This window comes from Toxotes jaculatrix, chromosome 5 (genome assembly GCF_017976425.1).
Source record: "Toxotes jaculatrix isolate fToxJac2 chromosome 5, fToxJac2.pri, whole genome shotgun sequence".
NCBI classification, from domain to species: domain Eukaryota; kingdom Metazoa; phylum Chordata; class Actinopteri; family Toxotidae; genus Toxotes; species Toxotes jaculatrix.
Genome location: NC_054398.1, coordinates 17,341,700 through 17,363,299, shown reverse-complemented (window position 1 = coordinate 17,363,299; position 21,600 = coordinate 17,341,700). Strand labels below are relative to the sequence as shown.

Below are 21,600 nucleotides of genomic sequence, written 5' to 3'. Positions count from 1 at the left end.
CAATGATGCAGGCTTTTCCCTCTAGTTATTTTTTGGAGAAGATAATGAACAGTTTCCAGGCTTGGCACAACAGCATGTCAAGCAAGAAAGACTGTGGAACAGCAACGCAAGCAACAGCTTGGTAAAGATAGGCTCTGCCGACTGCCAGCGTTGGACAGATGGAGGGAAGAAAGGGAGCAAGAAGTGATATGACAGAGGTGAAGAAGCAGTGTGATTCCAAGGAAATAAGATGTAAAGAGAAGGAATGGGAAGTGAGAATTAAAAGAAAGGTGTGGAAACCATGTGGCTGTCAAGCATTGTCAGATTTGGTGATCCAAAAAGTTGAGCAGTTCGATTTTACACTGACACTTGGAGACCCACCTAAAAATGAAATGGTGAAGAAAATCATACTATGATTTAAGAGTTACTGTGTATTTGAAGAGAATGTGGGATCTGTAATATAAAGTAGAGATTGTGTTAGATCCACTGGATAGAAATCACACTGTTTTACTCTATTTACAACAAAAGTTTTCCTGTTGGGATGTTAATTAGTAAGAAAAAATGGAAAAATCTGGAAAAATAACAATGATGTCCAGCTCAGACTATTTTTCCTGATGCCCTAAATACACCACGAGGTGAGTGTCCCCTGGATTAAAATGAGATGCTGATGTAAATGTATGTATGCAGACGTATCGATGGTGTACAGTCATTTTCTCCTGCTAACAACGGTGGATGATAACTCCCTGTCTCGCATGGATGTTGTTATCAAGATGCCATGCAAATTTCAAGCCATCCATCATTTTTACGTAACCTTACATCTTTTCTGGGCTAGACTATGGTCAGGGCCACTGTGGCATCACACTGCCATCCAGTGGACACATGGAGTAACTGTCCAGGCTGGAGCTGTGCCCCCTTAACAAAAGACTCAGTAATATCCTTTAAAAATAGAAGTAGAGTCCAGTAGTGGAAATATGAATTCTTTGTTAAGGTACTCATTAAGTTAGAGATGTAAAAATAGGCAACCATCATGTGTGTACTGTACAGAGTATAGAGTATGTATGAATACTAAACAGTATACATTAGGATATATTTAAGTGTCTAATTTATTCTCATTTGGTTAAAATTTCCGTCTTCTTAAAGTCATTCGGATCAAATTTTATGCATATTATTCAGGTAGAGGTGATCAGTAAATTTATTTTTTCTCTCTCTCTGCGCAGATTTTCATTATTATGTGTGTCTTTGTATAATTTTGACCTTTGCTAATAAACTCAAACTCAAATTTTACTATCTATTTGAAAGAGCTCATCTGAGAAGACTGGTGTAAGATATGTAAGACAAAAAAGATTGTGAATCACTGGTCTAGAGATATTGTTCATATGCAATAGTCTGCTGTGTTATTTTTCTCTGCACTGACAATGCAATGTACTGGTGCTATTATAAAATGCAGTGCAGCAGCTGAATATTGTATAAACTGCTGACAGTAAAGGGGAATCTTACAGTTTTCCCTGCTGCAACATTAAATAATATGAAACACATGACTTACATAGAACAGATGTTAAAGAAATAAAGCACAGACCCTGATATACAGTAGAAACGTTATCTGATGTAAACCGTAAGCAGCCAACCTTTCACTCTGGACTCATTCTTCAGCTGTAATGTTCTGCCCTTGTGCTGAATCACCTAGCAACAGAGACCTGTTTACCTACAAAACCACCACAAGACAGAGAGGTGAACAAACAGATGGAGTTGCAGGTACGTCTCAAGAGTAGGTGAAGTTTTACTCTGCTGTGGCAGTTTCTTGTTTTCTGGGGTAAAATAATGCTCTGAATACAAATAGCTCTAAACTGTAACTGTAAAGAGAGCACTTATTGCATTATTTCTTCTCTTTTTCAGGGAGTGCGGAGTTTGGTTGGATTCAGTTAAACCTAAAAAAAAAAAAAAGGAGTTTCACCTTGTTTGCTGCTTTTATTTGTGGTTACAACAGTGCCCACATGCCCTGAGGACTTTTGCTATCCATCACTGTTGTCTGTGAAGGTTTCCATTACAGCAGTCACAGATGGCCGAGCCAAAGAGGATAGTCATGCTCCCTGTTGGAGCAACAGGCAGCAGGGGACGACTGAGCAGTGACACACTCAAAGTCTATAATACATCTTACAGGGTGTCACATGGCCAGAGAGTTCATGGTGAGGGGAGGGAAACTTTTATTCCACATGAAACTTTGCAGTCAAACAGCTTTTAAAACACTGATTAGGGTTCAGGTTACGACCCTGATGGTCAATATTTGTACCAATGTCTCAGACTCAGGCAAGCTGAACTTCACTTCTTACCTCGGACATCCCAGTGAGACAGGCTTCACGGCAAACCAGAGACCAGCTATTTATTACAGGCCCAGTCTGGATCACATTGACAACCCTCAATTTGGGTAAGTGTCAGAGCAGGTGAGCACTGGTTCCCTAAAGGCCTTTGATTTCTGACAGATGTCCCAATAACCATATTACTCTTTCTGTCTCAGTTGATATTACCAAGCTGACATTAAAAGCTTTGTCTGTTGGTTCAAATAACTTTCACGTTACACCACTCACTGGTTTTAAATATTAAGTAACCACTCATCTCTACACGAGAACTAGCTTGTGTGAGGCAACCCATTTTAATTTAGTGACTCCTAAATCTCCACCTAGTAAACAACTAATGCATCTGGCTCCTGCTCAGGTTGAAACTGGACAGAGCCAGATGCAATTATCTATGACTCCATGAAGATAACAATAATAAGTATCCAACTAATTTGTCCAACACAAAAATGTGTAAATGTGTCTGAGATGTCATTTAAGTACAGTTTGTGCGAAGACGTCTGCTCAGCCAAAATGATTAAAATCACCTATGAGAATTTGCCTCCACACACACCAATACACAAGGTGGTGTACTGATGGTTCCCAATTAACTGGTTATGTTATGATCAGCTCCTAATGGAGTGTTTTGAACCCGTTGAGAGCTGTTTTTGAACTCTTTTTGACTTTTGGTTAAAGGACTTGAGGACTCTTGTTTAGTCTCTTAAGTTTTGTTAGTGGTGTTAGTGGTGTTACTGTTTTGTTTTTGAAATAATGTCACACTGGTTTTGGTCTCTTGAATTCTGGTTTTACATTTCCTGTTTTATTTTGAAGCCCTGGTCCTTGTGTATCTGTCCTCTGTCTACTTCCTGTCTTTGTCCCGTTTCCCTCCTTTGTTGATTGTCTGCCCCGCCCTGATTTGTGTCACCTGTTGTCAGTAAGGCCTAGTTTATATAAGTCTTGCGGTTGCTCTGTTGCCTTGTCAGTTTGTCTGTGTCTTGCTCTGTGTTTGTACCTGCTGTTCCCATCCTGTCGTTTGTGTTAGCTGTTTTACCTGTTTCCCTGCTTGTGTTACCTCCTGGATTAGTGTATTAGTGTTTCCCTTTGGTTTTCCTCTGTTGCTTTGTTCACCCACATGTAAGGACTGTTGAGTTTTGTGACTTAAGCTTCTGTTTCTGAAGTTTTTCTTTGTCTTAGATGATTTTTAGTTGTTTTAGTTTTATTTTTCTCTCTGGGACTTTATCCAGTGAGTCTATCCAGGGACTTTGTTTCTCCCATCTATCTGTCTGCTCTGGGTGCATTTGGGTCCTTCCCTTGTGCTCTTGGAACAGAAGCAGAAGCATAACAGATGAATTTAAAGCAGATAGCCTGACTGTGATTACTTCCAAATGTTTCCTCAAACTCAGGTGTGTTGTTTTTGTGTACAGACTCCTGTTATGTGATAGTTACATGTCTCAGACCAAGCGGCACTACCAGCCCCACGTCTGGCCTGGTTGTTCAGGGTCTTTGCCAAACCTCACTAACAAATCCAGAGACAGTGGCTTCTATCAGCTGAGGAGTCACCCAAAAACCGTGACTGGCAAGGAGAAGGTAGGACTTAAAAACAATTTAAATACACTTGGGAAATGTTGAAAAGTGTCACAGATATCATGAATACCAAGTAGTAAGTTTCTCATTATGTCTTCATGGATGTGTTTCTGCAGACAGAATACCAAAGATTGTTTGTGCCTCATCGTCTCACTCCAACAGGTAAAATACAGCCTGAAAATGCTGAGATTAAAAATCCCAAGTCCATATGAATTTGTGGTTTAAAGACAAGAGAAACAGGAATACATTATGAAAAAAAAAAAAAATGAAGAAATATAACATAAAACAATGCAATATCACCATTTTGTGAAGTATATTATAAGCTGTTGTGTCATAATAGAATGAATTAAAAGTTTTAATAAGTCTTAATGGTGCCTTTACTGTACTATTTGTTTGGCTCAGCCCTTGGTTGATGTTGAACTTTTGTTTATTTCCTAATGGACTGAGGGCTCCTGTATTTCCTGTTTTAGTTTGAAATTTTGGTTTATTATGCACCAGGTTGTGCAGTAATGTTCCTGGTTGTTAAGTAATTCCCGTTCTTTATGTTGAAAGTCATGTTACTCTGGTTTTGGTTTCTTCAGTTTTGGTTTCAGCTCTTCCTGTTTTATTTTGAAGCCTGTTCCTTTTGTATCTGTACTATTTACTTCCTGCCTTTGTCTTGTTTCCTGCCTTTGATTGTCTGCTCTGCCCTGATTTATTTCACCTGTTGTCAATTAGCCCCAGTCTATTTCGTTGATCCCCTGTCTTTTTGTCTGTTTGTGCATGAGTCTGTTCCTGTTGTCTTCTCTGAGTTTGTAACTCCAGTCCTGCTGGAGTTGCACTCTGCCTGTCTTTGTTCCTGTGTTCCTTCTTCAGTGTGGCTCCTGTTTTTGCTCCCAGTTTTCCCCATGGACTAACCTCCTTGCTGTTATTATGCAAGTAGAACCTGGGTTGCCTTCAAGTTTGTTTTTGTTTGTTGCCCCCCCCAGTTTTGGTTTCCTGGCCTCACAGACTTTCTGACAGTGGTTTATATGTACATGTGTCATCTCATGTGTTTTTGCACTCCACTGTTATGCATAATGCTCCCTTTAACACTATATATCCTGTACTGCACAGCCTGGGGCCGTATACGGACTGCATACAGTCTGCACATGTTCTTGACAGTCTTGTGTTGTTTTTTTTTTTTGTTTGTTTTTTTTATATTTTTCTGAACTGCTAAATAAATCCGGAGTCAAATTCCTTGTTTGTGTGCACAAACAATAAAACTGCTTCTGAATAAAAAGACATTGTCACTCATCAGTCTGCCTGGTGTGTCTGTGTTTGGGTCCTTGCCTTGTGTTCCTATAACATTGTTCCTATAACATTTACACTGTTCCTCTTGCTCCAGTTTCCCAAGACCACGTGGTTATAGGTCCTAAAGGAGCAACTGGTTTCACTGAGGGGACAGACCTTGAGTTTAACACATTTCAGGAGAAAAACACCAACAAGGTGAGTATTTTTTTATTCAGGTTAAGTCTCATTTTTTTAAATATATTTTCCATTTCTATATTCATATTTTTCTCAATTAAATCCCATGAAAAGATCAAAACTCAGTCAGTTGATCCTATGGTCTCCAAAAAAAGCTCGGGCTGGGGACGATGGGAAGTTTTTATACACAAACACAATGTGTAGTTCTGGTAAATGAATCATATGTGCTGTATATCACTTTTTCAGTGTCTACTGAGAAGTGTAAATCATGCACTACACCAGTTATTTCTTTTGTGCTCTGCCTTTCTGCTACTTGTAACTTTTTTTTGTCTTTGCAAACTTCTGGTTCAGGTTGAACCTCGAGTGAGTCATGGCTCAGTGATGAAAAACGACTACTTGCCTCCGTCATTTCTGCAGGTTGATGCACAGTGTTCACAGACTCTTTATGTGTTGAAAAACGGGACTAAGTTGTGATTTCATTGTGTCACATTGTGAGGTCTGACAGTGTCTTTCTGTGCTGCTGTTTGAGGGCACTGAGGCAATGCCGGGCCTGTGCAGCCATTCTTGTCGAGAAACAGGATTCACTCGAGGTGCCATCGCTCCCTTGGTCTGTCCAGTGAGTATTGACCCCCTCTTTGCCAGTGATGGTAGATTTAGATTTTTTTCACTTTAACATCCTTTCCTCTGCTCCTCTAGAGTTCCCTTTTGCCATCGCCCCAGACTAAAAGCAATGCACCAACTGAAAAGACCATTGGAAGAAAGGTTATACTTTTATCTTAGTCTTTCCTTTAACAAAATTTACTTCTATGTTTGGAGTTATTTGGACTGTTCAGTGTTTTTGCTCGTGTGTTTTATTTTATTTTTAAGGAGCCCACAGGGTTTCTTTTGAATGATCCAAACAGCCAAGTTTTTCCTGATGTACCTTTTGATTGTTCACACTTCACTACACATTATAAGAGCAAGTAAGTGTGTTTGGTACTTTGTGGACTGATGAAGTAAAGTATTTAGTGAAAGTGGCAATTCCAAACTGTACAAATACCCCATCACAAGTAAAGGGCCCTGTCAATCATTCAAGCAATATTTGGTGAATAACTCTTTTTTTTTTTTTTTTTTACTATTTTCCAGGTTCTGTAATGATGCTGATTTTAAAAAGATGAGATCTGGCCACACTGGTGCAGGAATCATCAGTGCGAAAATGGACAACAGCTACAGTCGTCGGGACATGGACAGGTACACACATGCTGAGCACATGAAGTCTCATCATGCTCATGTTTCCTTTGATTTATACGACCCCTTTTTACTTCACAGGTTCATCTTTAGGGGCTAATGTTTCACACAACTGAGATGCTACCTTCTTGGCTACTCATCACAAAAATAAAATTCCGGATTTCTTGTTAACTCGTTACTCTGGGTGTTTTATTTTCTCTTGGAAGTGCCAGTAGTTTGTAGATGAATAAAAACTGTATTTGTGAGGAAGGACAGTTGCAGTATTACATTTCCTTATGAGCCAGTCCTGAAAACCTTAATCACTCCCACGTCTGTATTTTACAATAATCCTGTCAAGGAAAAAAACGGCTAATTTTCATCTCTTTGTCAAGTCCTTTTTGTGTGAGTTGAAAAGCTGCCAGTCAAACAATTGTGTGAAGTGGTGTGAAAGCCAAAGAGGGAGTGAAGGCGATTATGCATTGTCTTTGACCGCCTCCCTGTCACTGACCTACAGAGAATGAGAGGAGTGTAAACCAATGAGCAAAATAATTACACTCAGACTGAGTATGGCACCAATTCCCATGGACGTCTGCAGTGTGTCAAACTGTTTTGCCACCCACAGCTTTGGAACAAGAAGCAGAGCACGGACCAAGGAGGAGGACTGAGTTTCCACCGGCGTCAAATTATGTGTCATATATTGCTGCTTCCTACAGTGCACATACTGTGGACCAGCTTTCAGGATCTGCATTGGCTTTACATTATCAACACAAGTCAAATAAACTAGATTTCTGAGTCAAAACAACAGATACATAAAAAAGAGTGTCTGCAAAGAATTGTTGTCAGCGAAGTATAGCTAATAGATCTTGTTTAATTATCTGCCTATACAGCTTCTGGAGGCGAAGAGTGAAATAATAGTTTTTGGTTTTTTTTTGGTCTGGCTACCGCTTTGGTCCAGAAGTATTTCAGCAAGTGCTGGATGGACTGTCATGAAATTTTTGTGTTGACTTTCATGATCCCCAGAGGCTGAACCCTAATCAATGAAAAATAATTGTCAGTTGTAGTCCTAGATATGACACAAATACCCTCACAAATATGTAGTAAACATGATTTTATTTTCAAATAGGGCAGTGTTTTGAAATTTAGCTGAAGCAACCATCAGTTTGAGTCTGTTCTGCAACTGTTTCCCCAGCACAGGCACAGCTGAGAGGAGTTGCCACACGAGAACGAGCATAAATATTTCAGCATTGGGATGAATATTTCACACTTTCAATTAGATGTGAGAAAAAGATACGTGGAGGGAAGGAGGTGTGGATTACATTCGAACCCCACATGAATAATGAGTGCAGAGATGAGAGGAGAACAAGGGCTGGGCCTGCTTCATGTTAGAGATGAAGGTAGAAAAGGTGTAGTCACTGACAAAAAGTATACAAAGGTCATGATGGACCTGAGTCTCTGACATGCAGAGGGCTTCAGCTTTTTTTTTAAAATATGAATAGAATTTTCCTTGGTGCATGCATTTCATGTTTGGAGCCTCCCTATGGACTTACCTTTTATGGTGAAGCACCCCAGCTATTCATCGCTGTAATAATCCTGCTTGTCTCACTCTCTTTCTTGGCACTGACATTCACAGGACTGTTAACACAACAGTGACAAGGTATGGGGGGCTGTGTTTAGCATGTCATAAATACTTTGTAAATCTAAATCCAATACACACATTTACATGCGCACACGGCCTCGGTTATAAAAATAGCAACGAGGCAAGACGACGTGCACTGGCAAGCACATAAAACAGACACTGACCATGATGTGTGAAAATACTACCGTGCGTCAGTCAAGTAAACAGAAGCTGGTGCGTTCACTGGTGCCGAATTCAGAAACATCTTTCCATAAATGATTGACACTGACTTCATTAAAGGAGTTAACATTTAATGATGGAAGATTTGGTCTCCTGTGTACACTGAGAACACAGCCCTAATGCAAAATAGTCATACACACTGAATGCACACACACTCATTGCACCTGAGTCCTGCTCTGATTTGCGGCTGATTGAGATGTCACATGGACTGTCAGGTATTATCATAATGCCCAGTTTTATTTTCACAGTTAACAACAGATTAGAAATTAGCAGCACAGCTAAGAAAGTCCCACACTCGCTCTGTGTCAGCTTCCTTAAAAAACTTCATGTGTGGATTTCCTGTCATCCACCTACACCTGCCTGCAGATCATCTGGACATATGAAGGGTTTTTCATGCCCCTTCATCTTGTCTCTGTGTCCGCCAGTTCCTCCCCGTCCTCATACTCATAGTCAATCTGAGCACTTTCGTACTCCAGCTCCTCACCCTCATACTCAAACCCCTCTCCTTCACATATCAGCTCCTCCGTCTCATATTCAACACCCTCTTCATCATATTCAAGCTCAGCTCCATCATACTCTGTGAATGGCAGCTCCACCTCCCCCTCCTCCTTTACCGGGGGCTCTTCCTCTTTCACATCTGCGTCCTCTATGGTTACTGCAGCCTCAGATGTTGCTTGTTTTGAGCCGCTGTTCTTCAGGATGCCGTGAATCACCGGCTCTTCTCCTGCCAGAGCTAACTCCTCTGCCTCCTTCTCTGCGGCCTTTCGTCGCCTCTCCTTCTTGGCCTCCCGCGCCTCCAAGAACTCTGCAGCCCCTTCCCCAACTAATAGCACCTCTTCACCCACTTTAGGAGGTTCCTTGACCGGGTTGTGATCGTAGGAGAACAGACGCAGGGCTCGGAGACGCTTCAGACTGGGAAACTCTGATATCTTGTTGCGGTCCAGGTCTAAGATCTCCAAGTTCTCCATGCGCAGCAGGACTTTGGGAAAGGTATCAAAGCGGTTCCCATAGAGCCATAATCCTCTCAAAGCCTCCATACGCCACAGGTCAGGAGGCAGAGTCTTCAGCCGGTTGTCCCCAATCTGAAGGGACTTCAGGTGGGGCAGGTCGTAGAGCTCCCGTGGAAATCTCTGAAAGTAGTTGCTCTCCACCCACAGACAGCGCAGACTCTGCAGGTTCCTCAGCTCAGGTGGGAGGCTCATCAGCCGGTTGCTGCCCAGGTAGAGGCGAGTGAGGTTAGTGAGCTGGCAGACGGCCATGGGAACATCCTCCATCTTGTTAAAGTCGAGGGCAAGTATCCGCAGACCCTGCAGCTGGGAGATGCTGTCCGGCAGAGTGCGCAGGCTGTTTCCGCAAACATACAGCTTCTCCAGGTGCATCAAACCACAGACACGTGACGGTAACCGTTTGAATTTACGGTAGCTCAAGTCTAGCACGGGGTCTCCACTCTCCAACAGCTCCTCCACCCCCAACGGAAGCTCTTCCTCAACCTCCGCCTCCTCCTCTTTCTTCTTCTCTGTGATTTCTGCCTCCTCACCATCCTTCCCCCCCTCCTCTTCTTCTTCTCCCTCTTCCTTCCTGGAGGAGTTACCCATCCTGTGGCCTGCAGCCCTTGACTCCTATGTGAGTCAGGACGCAGTCATTTGATGAGGTAGTGTCTGTGACAAGTTAACCCTCCGCCTGGGAGCTGCTCTTGTTTTGTGGTTGAACCCACCAGCTGAAAACGGCATCATGGTCCGGGTCAATTAACACTCTTGCACCCATGCCTCAGCAGTTTGCCAGGTTTCTCTTCGTCTCTTCATCCAGTGCTTCATCATAAAACACCAATGAATGATTTCTAACAAAGTCTGGAGTAATAGTAATGATAGTAGTAATAGTAGTAATAATAGTAGTGGTAGTAGTAGTAATAATAATAGTAATAATACTGTTGGTAGTTGAGTTCAACAAAGTACAGTTGAATTTTGAGCTGAAATTGAATTCTTGCAGTCCTTACCCTTTCCTCTCCTCTTTAACCTCCTGGGGTTTTTTAAGAGAAAGATAAGGCGCAGCTTTGAGGTCACCTGTTCACGTGATCCGGTCTCTACATCAGAGCAGGGGGGAAAAACAGGGGGACAGTAAATAGTCAGCTTTTCGTCCCTCTTCCTGCCGGGTGTCGGTGGATGAGCGCACAGTGTGTGCGCAGCTCGGTGACCTGGCCCGCGGTGAAGAAAAACAGTTAATGGAAGTCTGTCCACTAGTTAATGCAGCTGCGCCCAGTTAGAGGCCGAAGTCTCCCGGAGTTATAATCCGCGCTGGAGAAGGAAACGGCACATTTTGGAAAACTGCAGCGCTGGCTGACTGACTTACTCTGCTGATGTTGGCCGCTTCTCTCCATCAGTGTGAAGGTTTACATTCAACTGTTCGCCCCCTCCCTCCTCTGTAACCGGAACATGGGGCACTCACATCACATGGCCAGTGTGTGCGTGCGTGTGCCTGTGTGTGTGTGTGTGAGAGAGAGAGAGAGAGAGAGAGTGCTAGAGTTACTCTATTTAAGAGAAAAGCAGAAAAAAAACTTTCTCACCTCTCACATGTTTTAAGACATGTCATTTTATTGTTTAATTTAAAAAACCGCAACACTTTCAGGGTTGAACACAAACATATCTATCAGATTAAAACTTTACATACAAAACATAAGATCATTATACGCTGTCACTGATTAAACTGTAAATAACATATGCCACGCCACAATCACAAAGGTCAGTGGAAGATATAAAGGCATATCAGGGTCTGACAACCTTGAAGACCAACGTGACATTTTGTTTGCAAGTATAAATGCAAGAATAGTGAATGACACTAATAAAAGAGTACTTGCCAAAGTACTGTTTGTATCTGCAGTTCTGATTCAATTTGGTCATACGTTTTAACATAAATTACCCTTTTCCTTTTCTCTTTTCTTTTTTGTTTCTTTTCTTTTTTTAAAAAAAGTTATCCCTTTTCTTTAAGTAACTTTGTTGTACTTGGTTCCTGTCATAATTTTATTAATGTATTGTTTGCAGCTCTTACCATGTAGCTATGGTATCTATGGTATCAATTATTGTAAAACTATTTTTTACCAACATTAATAATCCTGCTCAAACATTAGAATATATATATATATATATATATATATATATATATATATATATATATAGATAGATAGATAGATAGATAGATAGATAGATAGAAAGAAAGAAAGAAAGAAAGAAAGAAAGAAAGAAAGACTTTATTGATCTCCTATGGGAAGATGGCAGTAATAATAATTCGATATTGACAGGAGTCATTGTACTGAATAAAGAGCTCTTTTATTTGATACTTGAAGTGCATTTTGCTTATGACAGTCACATGCTTTTATTTCAGTCACATTTTGAACGTAGGGCTTTTACTTGCAGCATAGCAGTTTTATATTGAGGCATGGCTGCTTTAAGGATCCAAATACTTCTACCACCACTTTAAATACATTATCATTCATTAATACATGTAGACCAGTAAAAGACCAGTAATCATCACACGGTCTCCCGGACCTCCAAAGATGGTAATTCCAGCACTGGTTTGTATCAAACACTACAGACATTAGCTTCAGCAGATTTTTATAGACCATTTAAAAAGCTGTGACAACAGTCTTCACAGGACTTTCTGCTTTGACACAGAACAGACTAAAAAATAACATATAAACTGCTGCCAACACTCACAGTGTTCAACCTGACACAAAAGCAAGATCCAGACAGATTTATTTAAAGATTATTGATGCATTAATTTGGGTAAGCAACACTTTTATGTGGGCTTATTGTGATATTTTATTTAAAAAGTTTTAATGCATTTTTCAATGTTGATGTTAAATTATGGTCTGCAATCTGCTCTGCACTGTGCTTGTCAAATGTGGTGGAGTGAAAGTCCACTGCATTTAATTTATTTACTGTGGAATCCTCACCAGCATGGTGGCTTATGACCCGAAACCCTCCTGGATGCCTTCTGACCCACTAAGAGATGTTGTAAACCTTTGGATCGATGACCTGACCAGCTGCGGTGGCAGCAGGAACAACCACATAGATAGATAGAGATAGAGATAGAGAGATTAATATATAGATAGTAAAAGCCATGAAAATGCAGTGAAGACTGAAATGAATATGACATGACTAAAATATATTTGTACACTGTGGCTCAAAATAGCTCCAAAATTTGAAAGACCCCAGAGCAAGTTTTGAATAAAAGGGCAACCACAGTTACAGAACAAACTAACTTTACAGTAAAAGAATAGTCATTCTTTCCACTCACAGCAATGTGAAAATACTCCGTTACAGCTGCTTAATGTTACTTAAAGTGTAGGATCTGTGGTGGAATGTGACCAAATACTACATCTACTCATGCACTTCTGTCGAAGATCTAAATCTTGAGGCTTTTGTCTTATGTAGTATTTATTATACTTTATACTTCAGTTACACTTCATTTAATTTTTTGATTTTTGCTATGTTTACTTAAGGAAAAGATCTGAATACTTCTTCCACCACTGTATAGTACCAAGAAGAAAATGTGCATATTCATTTAAAGTACTCATTGTAAAGAATGGACTCAAAAAATTACTGCTTTATTAATGTGTTAACACTCTTGGATACACGTTATGCTGAGAAAATACCATTACTACTACTATTTACTACATCCAAATTGTACTTTCCAATACACTCCACCTCTAACTTTATTGAATACTTGATAATAGCAGACAGCTTTTCTGATTGACAGTGTGTTCTGTTGGGTGAGATACAGGAAAAAAAAACGCCTGGAAAAGCTGCTGGGGTCAGATGTGCAGTGCTTCTGTCAGCCTGATGAACTGTGGCAGAAGAGGCGGACGAACGGGCAGACAGGCCGCACGCTGCTTGAGGATAATCCTGTCTGATATGCTGAGGACCAAAAGAGCTGATTTGCAAATTTCTGCATCGCATTGAAACGACCCTGAAATGACACAATGGACTGTAAGCAGCCGACGGACAGACAGAGACCTCGGGGGATGAATGGATGTGACTGCTGAGGTGAATGTTGAATGCAGATGAAGCACTGCATGACCCAGTCAGCAAGGGAAACATATGGGCGAACAAACAAACAAGTAACTGAAAAACTGTAACAGATGTAGATGTTATAGTTTTTTTTTTTTTCAATTGCTTTGGATCATCTCTTGAAATGGTTTTGGCATTCTCATAGCTCTATAAGTGCATTTGTCAAAACAGCTCATATGGTGCAGCACAACACCATAGCTCAGCTGCAAAAGCTCATAACACCCAAAATATTTAACTCACCCTTCAAAACCATCTTTATTGTTGTACTGTAATTTCTTGACAGACAGATGTCATGGTGAGACAGAAGAGAACTGTACATGCAGTGCTATATGGTGAATTACAGTGCTGTCTTTCTACACCTCCTGATATTCCAGCCTGTTGGGCCACAGATTCTCATCCACATCTCAACGGATACCTTCCATTCCAAAGAATCTTTTGGAAAGTCTTCTCCAGTCTTCAGACGTCTGCTGTGATGAACTCACGTGCTGCATCCATGGCAGTCAGCAGGGTCATCTGAGTATGTGGCTGGTGACTGTAAATCTTCCACCTCCATACTGACTAGAGCTCCTCTACCAGGTTGAGGAATGGAGAACAGGGTTACAGTAATCCCATCATCTTTCTGTAGTGGGTCTCATAGCAAACGAGTTAGTACAGCTCTGAGATAGCAGCACGTACAGTGATGTTCCCTCCCTGTTGGCCTGGCACATTGACATTAGCTCAGTGGCTGATTATGTTTCGACCATGTCTTCCGCCTTTGAATCCAGCCTCATCCAGGTATATGAAGCTGTGAGGTGGTTGATTCCATTTCCATTATACCCTACATACAGGAAAATAAGTTTTATGGATTACATGTATTTTCATTTTGGACAAGATACCGTTACTTCAAATGTGGACACATTGCTTGTGCAAATGTGTACAGGTCACACTTACTGTACTTGCCATATCGTTGTTTACTATAAAGCAGAGTTACTGTTGACAGCTGAGATGCTAACAGATTGACTGCACCCCGGTTGTAAACCAGCGCCCAGTGTTTTTGAGGTTTACACATGTTGTTATGAAAATATTTCATTATCATTTGAGAATTTGGCCAAAGCAATTGAGAAATACAGTAATGGTCATTTATGATCATGTACCAAGAGCAAATCATTAATAATTAAACATCACGCTTGGGTTATATTACACTGTTTCATCTGCTTCTGGATGATAACACAAGCAGCACAAGAGCGTAATAATATGTGCTGCTGCATCCTCGGGGTAATATGAGGACAAGGAAGGTGACTGATCAAAGGGACACATCTGCACCGCCTGCTGGTGGAGGCGGGGATTGCAACACACCATTTCCATCATGCAACAGCTGTGTGCATGAAGAATATGTTGTTCATAAGATCATAACAAATCACATTAACTTGCTAACCTAATCTTTTGGACTGTAAATACTAAAGAAACAATATTTGTAATTGAAAGATGGCACCAGCTGAAATACAGTGACAGGACAACAGATGGCTCTGTGCTCACTGTAGCGCTGATGTTTTGTCCTGTTGAAGAGGCAAGCAAAGACATTTTAAGAAGATGCAGACTCTTCTGATATACAAAATATACATTTGAGGTACTTATTATTTACCATCATTTGTTATTACATTTTAAAATATACTAAATGCCAAAACAAAGTGTGTTTATTTATGTTCAACAACCTGTATTTGACTTTTCTTGCAAAATATATGCATATATTTAGCAGGTAGCGGGTAAACCGTACTGAACTCACATCAAAAATTAGATTATGCATATGAACGCTTTTTTTTTTTTTTTTTTTTTTTTTTACCTCGTCTGCACATTTAACAACGTACCACTATCACTGTCATATCGCTTTTATTGTCTTGCAGCATGGATATTAATGGGTCTTTTTCTGAGAAAACACGGGGTGGGGGCATTAAAAATGTGGAGAAAAAGAGTAAAATGTTATACATTAGTCCCAGCCCCTTCAAGTGCATGTGTAAATATTAGTGATAATGGAAGATAATGTCAGATCGACGTCCACCAACTGATTCTTTTCATCTACTCAGGCGACATTTCAATGAGCTGCTTATTGAACTCATTGCACATTAGCCAGACTGTCCAGGGTTTACTGTTCGCCGATTGGCCCAGAATCTCGAATGATCAGCTCGGAATTTGTACTGAATGAGAGGGTGAACGTGTCGCTGAGCACATTAGGAAAGGCGGAGGATGAAGTTTTGGGGGTGTTTACCATTTAAAATAGGTCTGAACTGAACGGGAGCACATAAAGTGAGCTGGGCTTTTGATGTGACTGAAACCCAGGAGGACAGGAGCCACAATCTGGACACTGTAAGTCAAATCAGAAGTGTTTGTCATCTTCATGTCGTGTGGGCCTGTGTGCTGGACAGCCTGCCAGCCGTTATCCGCGATTATTGCAGAATTAATCGTTACTAGAGGGATTATTTGTTGTTTTAATAGTTTTATTTGTGTCATGTTTTATGCATTAATTGCATATTATGATGAATTGCGACTACCTGCACGCGATGCTATAAATATATACTCGACGTTGCAGCTTTTCTTATTAAAGTTATTACCAGAGTTAAAGTTTAGAGATTTGCTCTTTAACTTTTATGCTTAACAAATGATGCAACTCCCGCTTGTCGGACCTCATCATCAGTTGGTAGTGAAAATGTTGCGCTGCTCTTTGTTTTACTTCACTTGTGTTTCAGTCTGCAGGATGGTAAACGTAAAGAGAGCAACAGGTTAAAAACATCTTCCCCTGAATGCAGAGGGGGGCTGACCAACCTTTTTCTTTTTTTTTTTCTTTTTAACATCCAGGAGTCAGACTTTGTGGCTGAGCGGCCCTTTAGTGCGCAGGTGGACCTAGGCCAGGGACAGCGGTGAGGATGGGAGGTGGGGGCCAGCGGACAGAGGCAGGAGGTGTTTACACCTGGGAGGAGGTGCAGAGCCACAACAGCAGGAACGACATGTGGCTCGTCATTGATCGAAAGGTTTACAACATCACTGAGTGGGCCAAAAGGCATCCAGGAGGGTTTCGCGTCATCAGCCACTATGCTGGAGAGGATGCCACGGTAAAAAAAAGAAAAAAAAGATCTGTACTTGAATTCATGTTACTCTGTACTTCTTCTCCACTGCATTTCAGAGGAAGATATTGTACATTTTACTTTGCTGAACATTTTTTCTTCTCTTCTACTCCATTAATCATTTCATGACCCCTCAGATTTATCATGTGAGCCTTTAGAGGGAGCCTGACCCCTAGTTTGGTAACCTTTGGACTAATTTGCCAAACTGTGTATAAAATAAAACCTGCTCCAACTCGACCAGTGACAGAACAGTCAAATGTTCAGTGTTACCAATCTAAAAAATGTCATATATAGTAATAAAATACTCACAGGGGTCAAATTTCTGAAGAAAAGTGGTCATTTTATTTAACTAAATGATTTGAGTTCCTCTTCCACCACTGTTAAATGTACATAACTTTTCATTTGCAACATCACAGACAGGCTTTCTCTTCTCTGTTTTCCAGGAGCCATTCACTGCTTTTCATCCTGACCCAACATTTGTGCGAAAGTTTCTAAAGCCCCTGTTGCTTGGAGAACTGGCAGCAACAGAGCCCAGCCAGGACCGAAACAAAAATGTGAGACCCGTCTCAGCTTCTTCAAATAAAACCTCACATTGTTCAGCTAGCACAGGGGTGGGCAAACTGTTCCACAAAGGGCCGGTGTGGCTGCAGGTTTTTGTTCCAACCAATGAAGAGCACACAGTTTGACCAATCAACTGTCTGAAGACTGAGATCAGTTGATTAAATGAGTCAAGTCTGGTGTGCTGCTGCTTGGTTGGAACAAAAACCTGCAGCCACACCGGCCCTTTGTGGAACAGTTTGCCCACCCCTGATCTAGCAGCTTCAGTCTCACTGTGACATGTACAGAAACACCTGAGGAAAAGGAGTAGATCCGACCATTCACAGATCTGCTTTGTAATTCATGAGTCTTGTCGTGTTCAGGCACATCTGAGATACTGGACACCCATGTTTTGTTAGCTGTTAAATAACTCAAACTACTTTTGTTTTCCTTGTTCTTTGATGCAGCTCATCCCCCGATGCTATAAGATATAAACATAAATTTCTCTTGAGCCACCAAAATTGGCAAATGTCACAGCCGTTCTTTGCTGTGTAACCTTTACAGGATGTGTCTGTTTCACTTCTCTCCCATCTTCTCTGCTTTCAGGCAGCAATTGTACAGGATTTCCACAATTTACGTGTACAGGCAGAGAAAGATGGTCTGTTTCGAACTCAGCCTTTGTTCTTCTGCCTCCACCTGGGTCACATCTTGCTGCTGGAGGCCCTCGCCTGGCTGATGATTTGGTGCTGGGGAACTAACTGGATGCTTACAGTTCTGTGCGCGGCCATTCTGGCAACTTCTCAGGTGACTTGAACCACATCACCTCCTTGTCTAAATGTTTCTGATTAAGTCCAAGTCTGCAGCAAACAAACCTGAAAATACTTCTCTTCTTCTTCTCTAGTCTCAGGCTGGGTGGCTGCAGCATGACTTTGGCCACTTGTCGGTTTTCAAGAAGTCCCGCTGGAATCATCTAGTTCACAAGTTTGTCATTGGCCATTTAAAGGTGACTGGTATTCTCAATCATATATTTCTTTTCTTAATTTTTTTGACATACTGTATATATTAAAAGATAGTTTTCTTAGGGAGCTTCTGCCAACTGGTGGAATCATCGACATTTCCAGCATCATGCAAAACCCAACGTCTTCAAAAAGGACCCTGATATCAACATGTTGAACCTCTTTGTACTTGGAAACGTTCAGCCGGTGGAGGTAAGCACACAGCTGATATTTCTGATAACTTACAGCAGTCATTTAACATCCAGTATGATCGAGTGTTTACCCTTTCACCAGCTGCCTACTCTAACTCTGAATTCCTCTCTCTTTCAGTATGGCATAAAAAAGATCAAAGATATGCCGTATCATCGCCAACACCAGTACTTCTATCTTGGTATGTTGTTTTTTTTTTTAAAGTCCTTTAAAACAAATGAAACCATGAACACTTAACAGGAACAATTGTTACCTGTTTCTCTTATAGTGGGACCTCCGCTGCTCATTCCATTTTTCTATAACATTCATATAATGTACACCATGCTCTCCCGTCGTGACTGGGTGGTAAGCTCCTATCTATGTGAAGCTTTTCTATTTGAGGTCGTAAATGTAGGATAGAAGTTCTTAAGAAGTTCACCAAAACAGTGCAGTGGCAGTCATGATTCTCGAATGTTATATCAATCATATAATCTGCTTGTCTTGTGAAGGATCTGGCTTGGAGCATGTCGTTCTATCTTCGCTACTTCTGCTGTTACATACCCCTGTATGGCCCATTCGGCTCACTGGTGCTCATCAGCTTAGTCAGGTAAAAGATCTGAAGGAATATTAAGTTGAAACATTTTGGTAGAACTTTTTGATGAAGTGTGCATAACACACATAATGTTTAATGTTTTTAAGTGATTAATGAATGAGTTTTTGGTAGTTCTTTGTTAAAGCGAATTCTCAATTTGGATTTTTTTGTCCACTGCTTACAGTAGCTTCACATTTTTCACACTATACACCTACTGTATCTACCTATATTTTTTGGAATCTAGCAACCTATAAGTACATATGTTTTATAACTGATCTGACACTTATAAATCAGTATCAATAAATAAATTACTTATTAAGATAAACCTGATAAACCTCTTATGATCTGTTAAAACTGTTAGTGTTTCAACCCACAAACCCTTTATGAAGAATGCTTCATTAAGAAGTGATACACAGTTTAATATGGTACCTTGATCACATGGTGTAACACATTATTCAGTGACTGGTGTGGTATTGTTGTGAATGTTACAGGTTTTTAGAGAGTCACTGGTTTGTGTGGGTGACTCAGATTAATCATCTGCCCATGGACATCGACTATGAGAAGCACCAGGACTGGCTCAGCATTCAGGTACCTCGTTTATTAAAGAATCCTCTAACTGCTGTGAAATCCACAGTCGCCTGCAGGTACTGCTGATGTATCAACTCATCTGCACTCCTCTGTCTGACCTTCTTCTTTAGCTGTACTCCACCTGCAATACTGAGCAGTCCTTCTTCAACGACTGGTTCACCGGACACCTCAACTTTCAAATCGAACACCAGTAAGTCACTTCATTGAGTCTCAGGAGTGGTGTGAGCTGTATTAGGTGAAAGTATGTGGGAAAAACACTGAGCTCTTAAGTTGCAATGTCAGCTTTTTTTTTCAGAGCACTGAAATCAAATTAGAAGCAATCATTCTATAGATACAAAAAGCATTAAGGGTCCATTTAACATCTCAGAAAGCTTGTGCTGCAAAATCACTATCAAGTGTTTTGTGGTCAAACTACTGCAGACCAGGAACTGAACTAGATTACACCTAACATGACAATGTAGAAGAAGATAATTTTAACTGAAAACCTGGTTTTAGATTGTATGTGTTTCTCATGTGTGGAGCAATCACAGTTAATAGTTTCGGGGGGAAAATATTGCTAGTTTTCATTATTTTTTAAGAGGCTAACACTGAAAACCTGATAATCTGCTTCATCAAAAAAAGTTTGGAAGAAAATTGTGTCCAAACCATCCCGCAGGGTAAGAAGCTGATTAAAAAATTTTTTCAGGAAACACTATGTTAACATTACATTTCTGGAACTGGAGTGAATTTGATAGCTACAAAGCACAAAGTGATGTATTTGAAGACATTAAGTCAACATCTCATGCTTGTAGAACTGAGAAAAGATGACCCTATTCTAGTAGTTTGTAAAAATAAAAACCTCAGGACTGCACTGAACAGTATCGTCTGATGAAAACATTCTGTTCTTGTCTCTGTAGTCTGTTTCCTACGATGCCACGCCACAACTACCACCGGGTGGCTCCACAAGTCCGTGCACTGTGTGAGAAATACAGGATTCCTTACCAGGTTAAAACTCTGTGGCAAGGATTCACTGATATTGTTGGGTATGTCTAATAATGATAGTAGGATAGTAGTTTATAAAATGCCCCAAAACACTGTAAAATGAGTGTGTGTGTGTGTGTGTGTGTGTGTGTGTGTGTAGAGATTTTCTAAACAAAGGTATTAACCTAAAGGGCAGCTGACGTAAATTTAAAATGTAAATTTAACAACAACCAATGGGAAGTTCCACAAAATACATATTGCTACAAAACTGATGTTTTGTATATTTTTATCCTCTCTTTTTCTTTCTCAGGTCACTGAAAAACTCAGGAGACCTCTGGCTTGATGCATATCTCCATAAATGAACATTTTTTACTCACTAAGCTTGAAGTGTACTTAAAAGGAGTGATGGTTTTTCTCCTTTCCTACACCATAACTTGATTGTATCTGTTTTTATAATCCAGCAAAGTTGGGGAATGATCTCTTTCCATAGGTGTTGTAGTTTAGTCTTGGCTTACTTTTCAGATTTCGTGCAGGATTTGTCTTAGTGCTCATAGAATTGCCTTACAGCACCTTTCACTAACAGTTGTATACATTAATGAAAACTGATTTAGTTATTTGCTTGTAAATTGGTGTTTTGTCTTTATCATGTGATACAGTTTGAACAAGAAAACGTGACAATTGTGCTGACAAATGAGAGCTCCAGTGTAACAGGGGCAAATTATTTTGCGCTTAGAATTTCCTTCTTTAACTGCAACTCTTTTCTCATCTTCTGATTCAACAATAAAGAAACTATGTAGACCTTACCTTTACTCTACCTCTGATATCATTAACCCAAACAAAAACAAAAGAGATGTGCTATCAAATTCACCAAGTTTAATTTGAATTATGTTCTTTTTAAACACTGTCGCAAAATATTCACAACCCCCTTGAATGTTTTGTGTTAATCTTCATTGAATTATTCAGATCAGAGCAACATACTCTGCTGTATTTACTCCTTAATTTTCACGTCAGAGAAATTTACTTAGCAAAATACCATGCTGCAAAAAAAAAAACAACACATTAATGACATTATTTCACCATCACTGACAACGACTTCATGCAGAATTATTGTGAGTTTCTCTGTGGTGCAAGCCCATCAGAATTTCTGAATTCTGATTATAAACAGCAAGATTCTTTATATTAAT

The 21,600-nt window shown here is 40.4% G+C and overlaps 3 protein-coding genes across 3 annotated transcripts; 2 read left to right on the top strand and 1 right to left on the bottom strand.

Moving 5' to 3' along the window:
- Positions 1-2,046: 2,046 nt before the first annotated feature.
- On the top strand, positions 2,047-6,752 carry ppp1r32 (protein phosphatase 1, regulatory subunit 32). The gene is made up of 11 exons (XM_041038746.1): positions 2,047-2,162; positions 2,278-2,401; positions 3,731-3,893; positions 4,007-4,052; positions 5,257-5,357; positions 5,688-5,753; positions 5,866-5,952; positions 6,033-6,098; positions 6,204-6,298; positions 6,462-6,566; positions 6,645-6,752. The coding sequence occupies exons 1-11, from the start codon at positions 2,060-2,062 to the stop codon at positions 6,661-6,663; spliced, it is 975 nt and encodes a 324-aa protein (XP_040894680.1). The 5' UTR covers positions 2,047-2,059; the 3' UTR covers positions 6,664-6,752.
- Positions 6,753-8,798: 2,046 nt separating this feature from the next.
- Positions 8,799-9,992, bottom strand: LOC121182386 (leucine-rich repeat-containing protein 10B). Its single transcript, XM_041038850.1, has one exon. It carries the CDS (start codon positions 9,990-9,992, stop codon positions 8,799-8,801), a length of 1,194 nt encoding a protein of 397 aa, XP_040894784.1.
- Positions 9,993-15,642: 5,650 nt separating this feature from the next.
- Positions 15,643-21,214, top strand: fads2 (fatty acid desaturase 2). Its single transcript, XM_041038584.1, has 13 exons — positions 15,643-15,800; positions 16,290-16,543; positions 16,999-17,109; positions 17,699-17,896; positions 17,994-18,095; positions 18,175-18,300; positions 18,418-18,478; positions 18,566-18,642; positions 18,786-18,883; positions 19,360-19,456; positions 19,567-19,646; positions 20,353-20,478; positions 20,727-21,214. The coding sequence occupies exons 2-13, from the start codon at positions 16,358-16,360 to the stop codon at positions 20,776-20,778; spliced, it is 1,314 nt and encodes a 437-aa protein (XP_040894518.1). The 5' UTR covers positions 15,643-15,800; positions 16,290-16,357; the 3' UTR covers positions 20,779-21,214.
- The last annotated feature ends 386 nt before the right edge of the window (positions 21,215-21,600 follow it).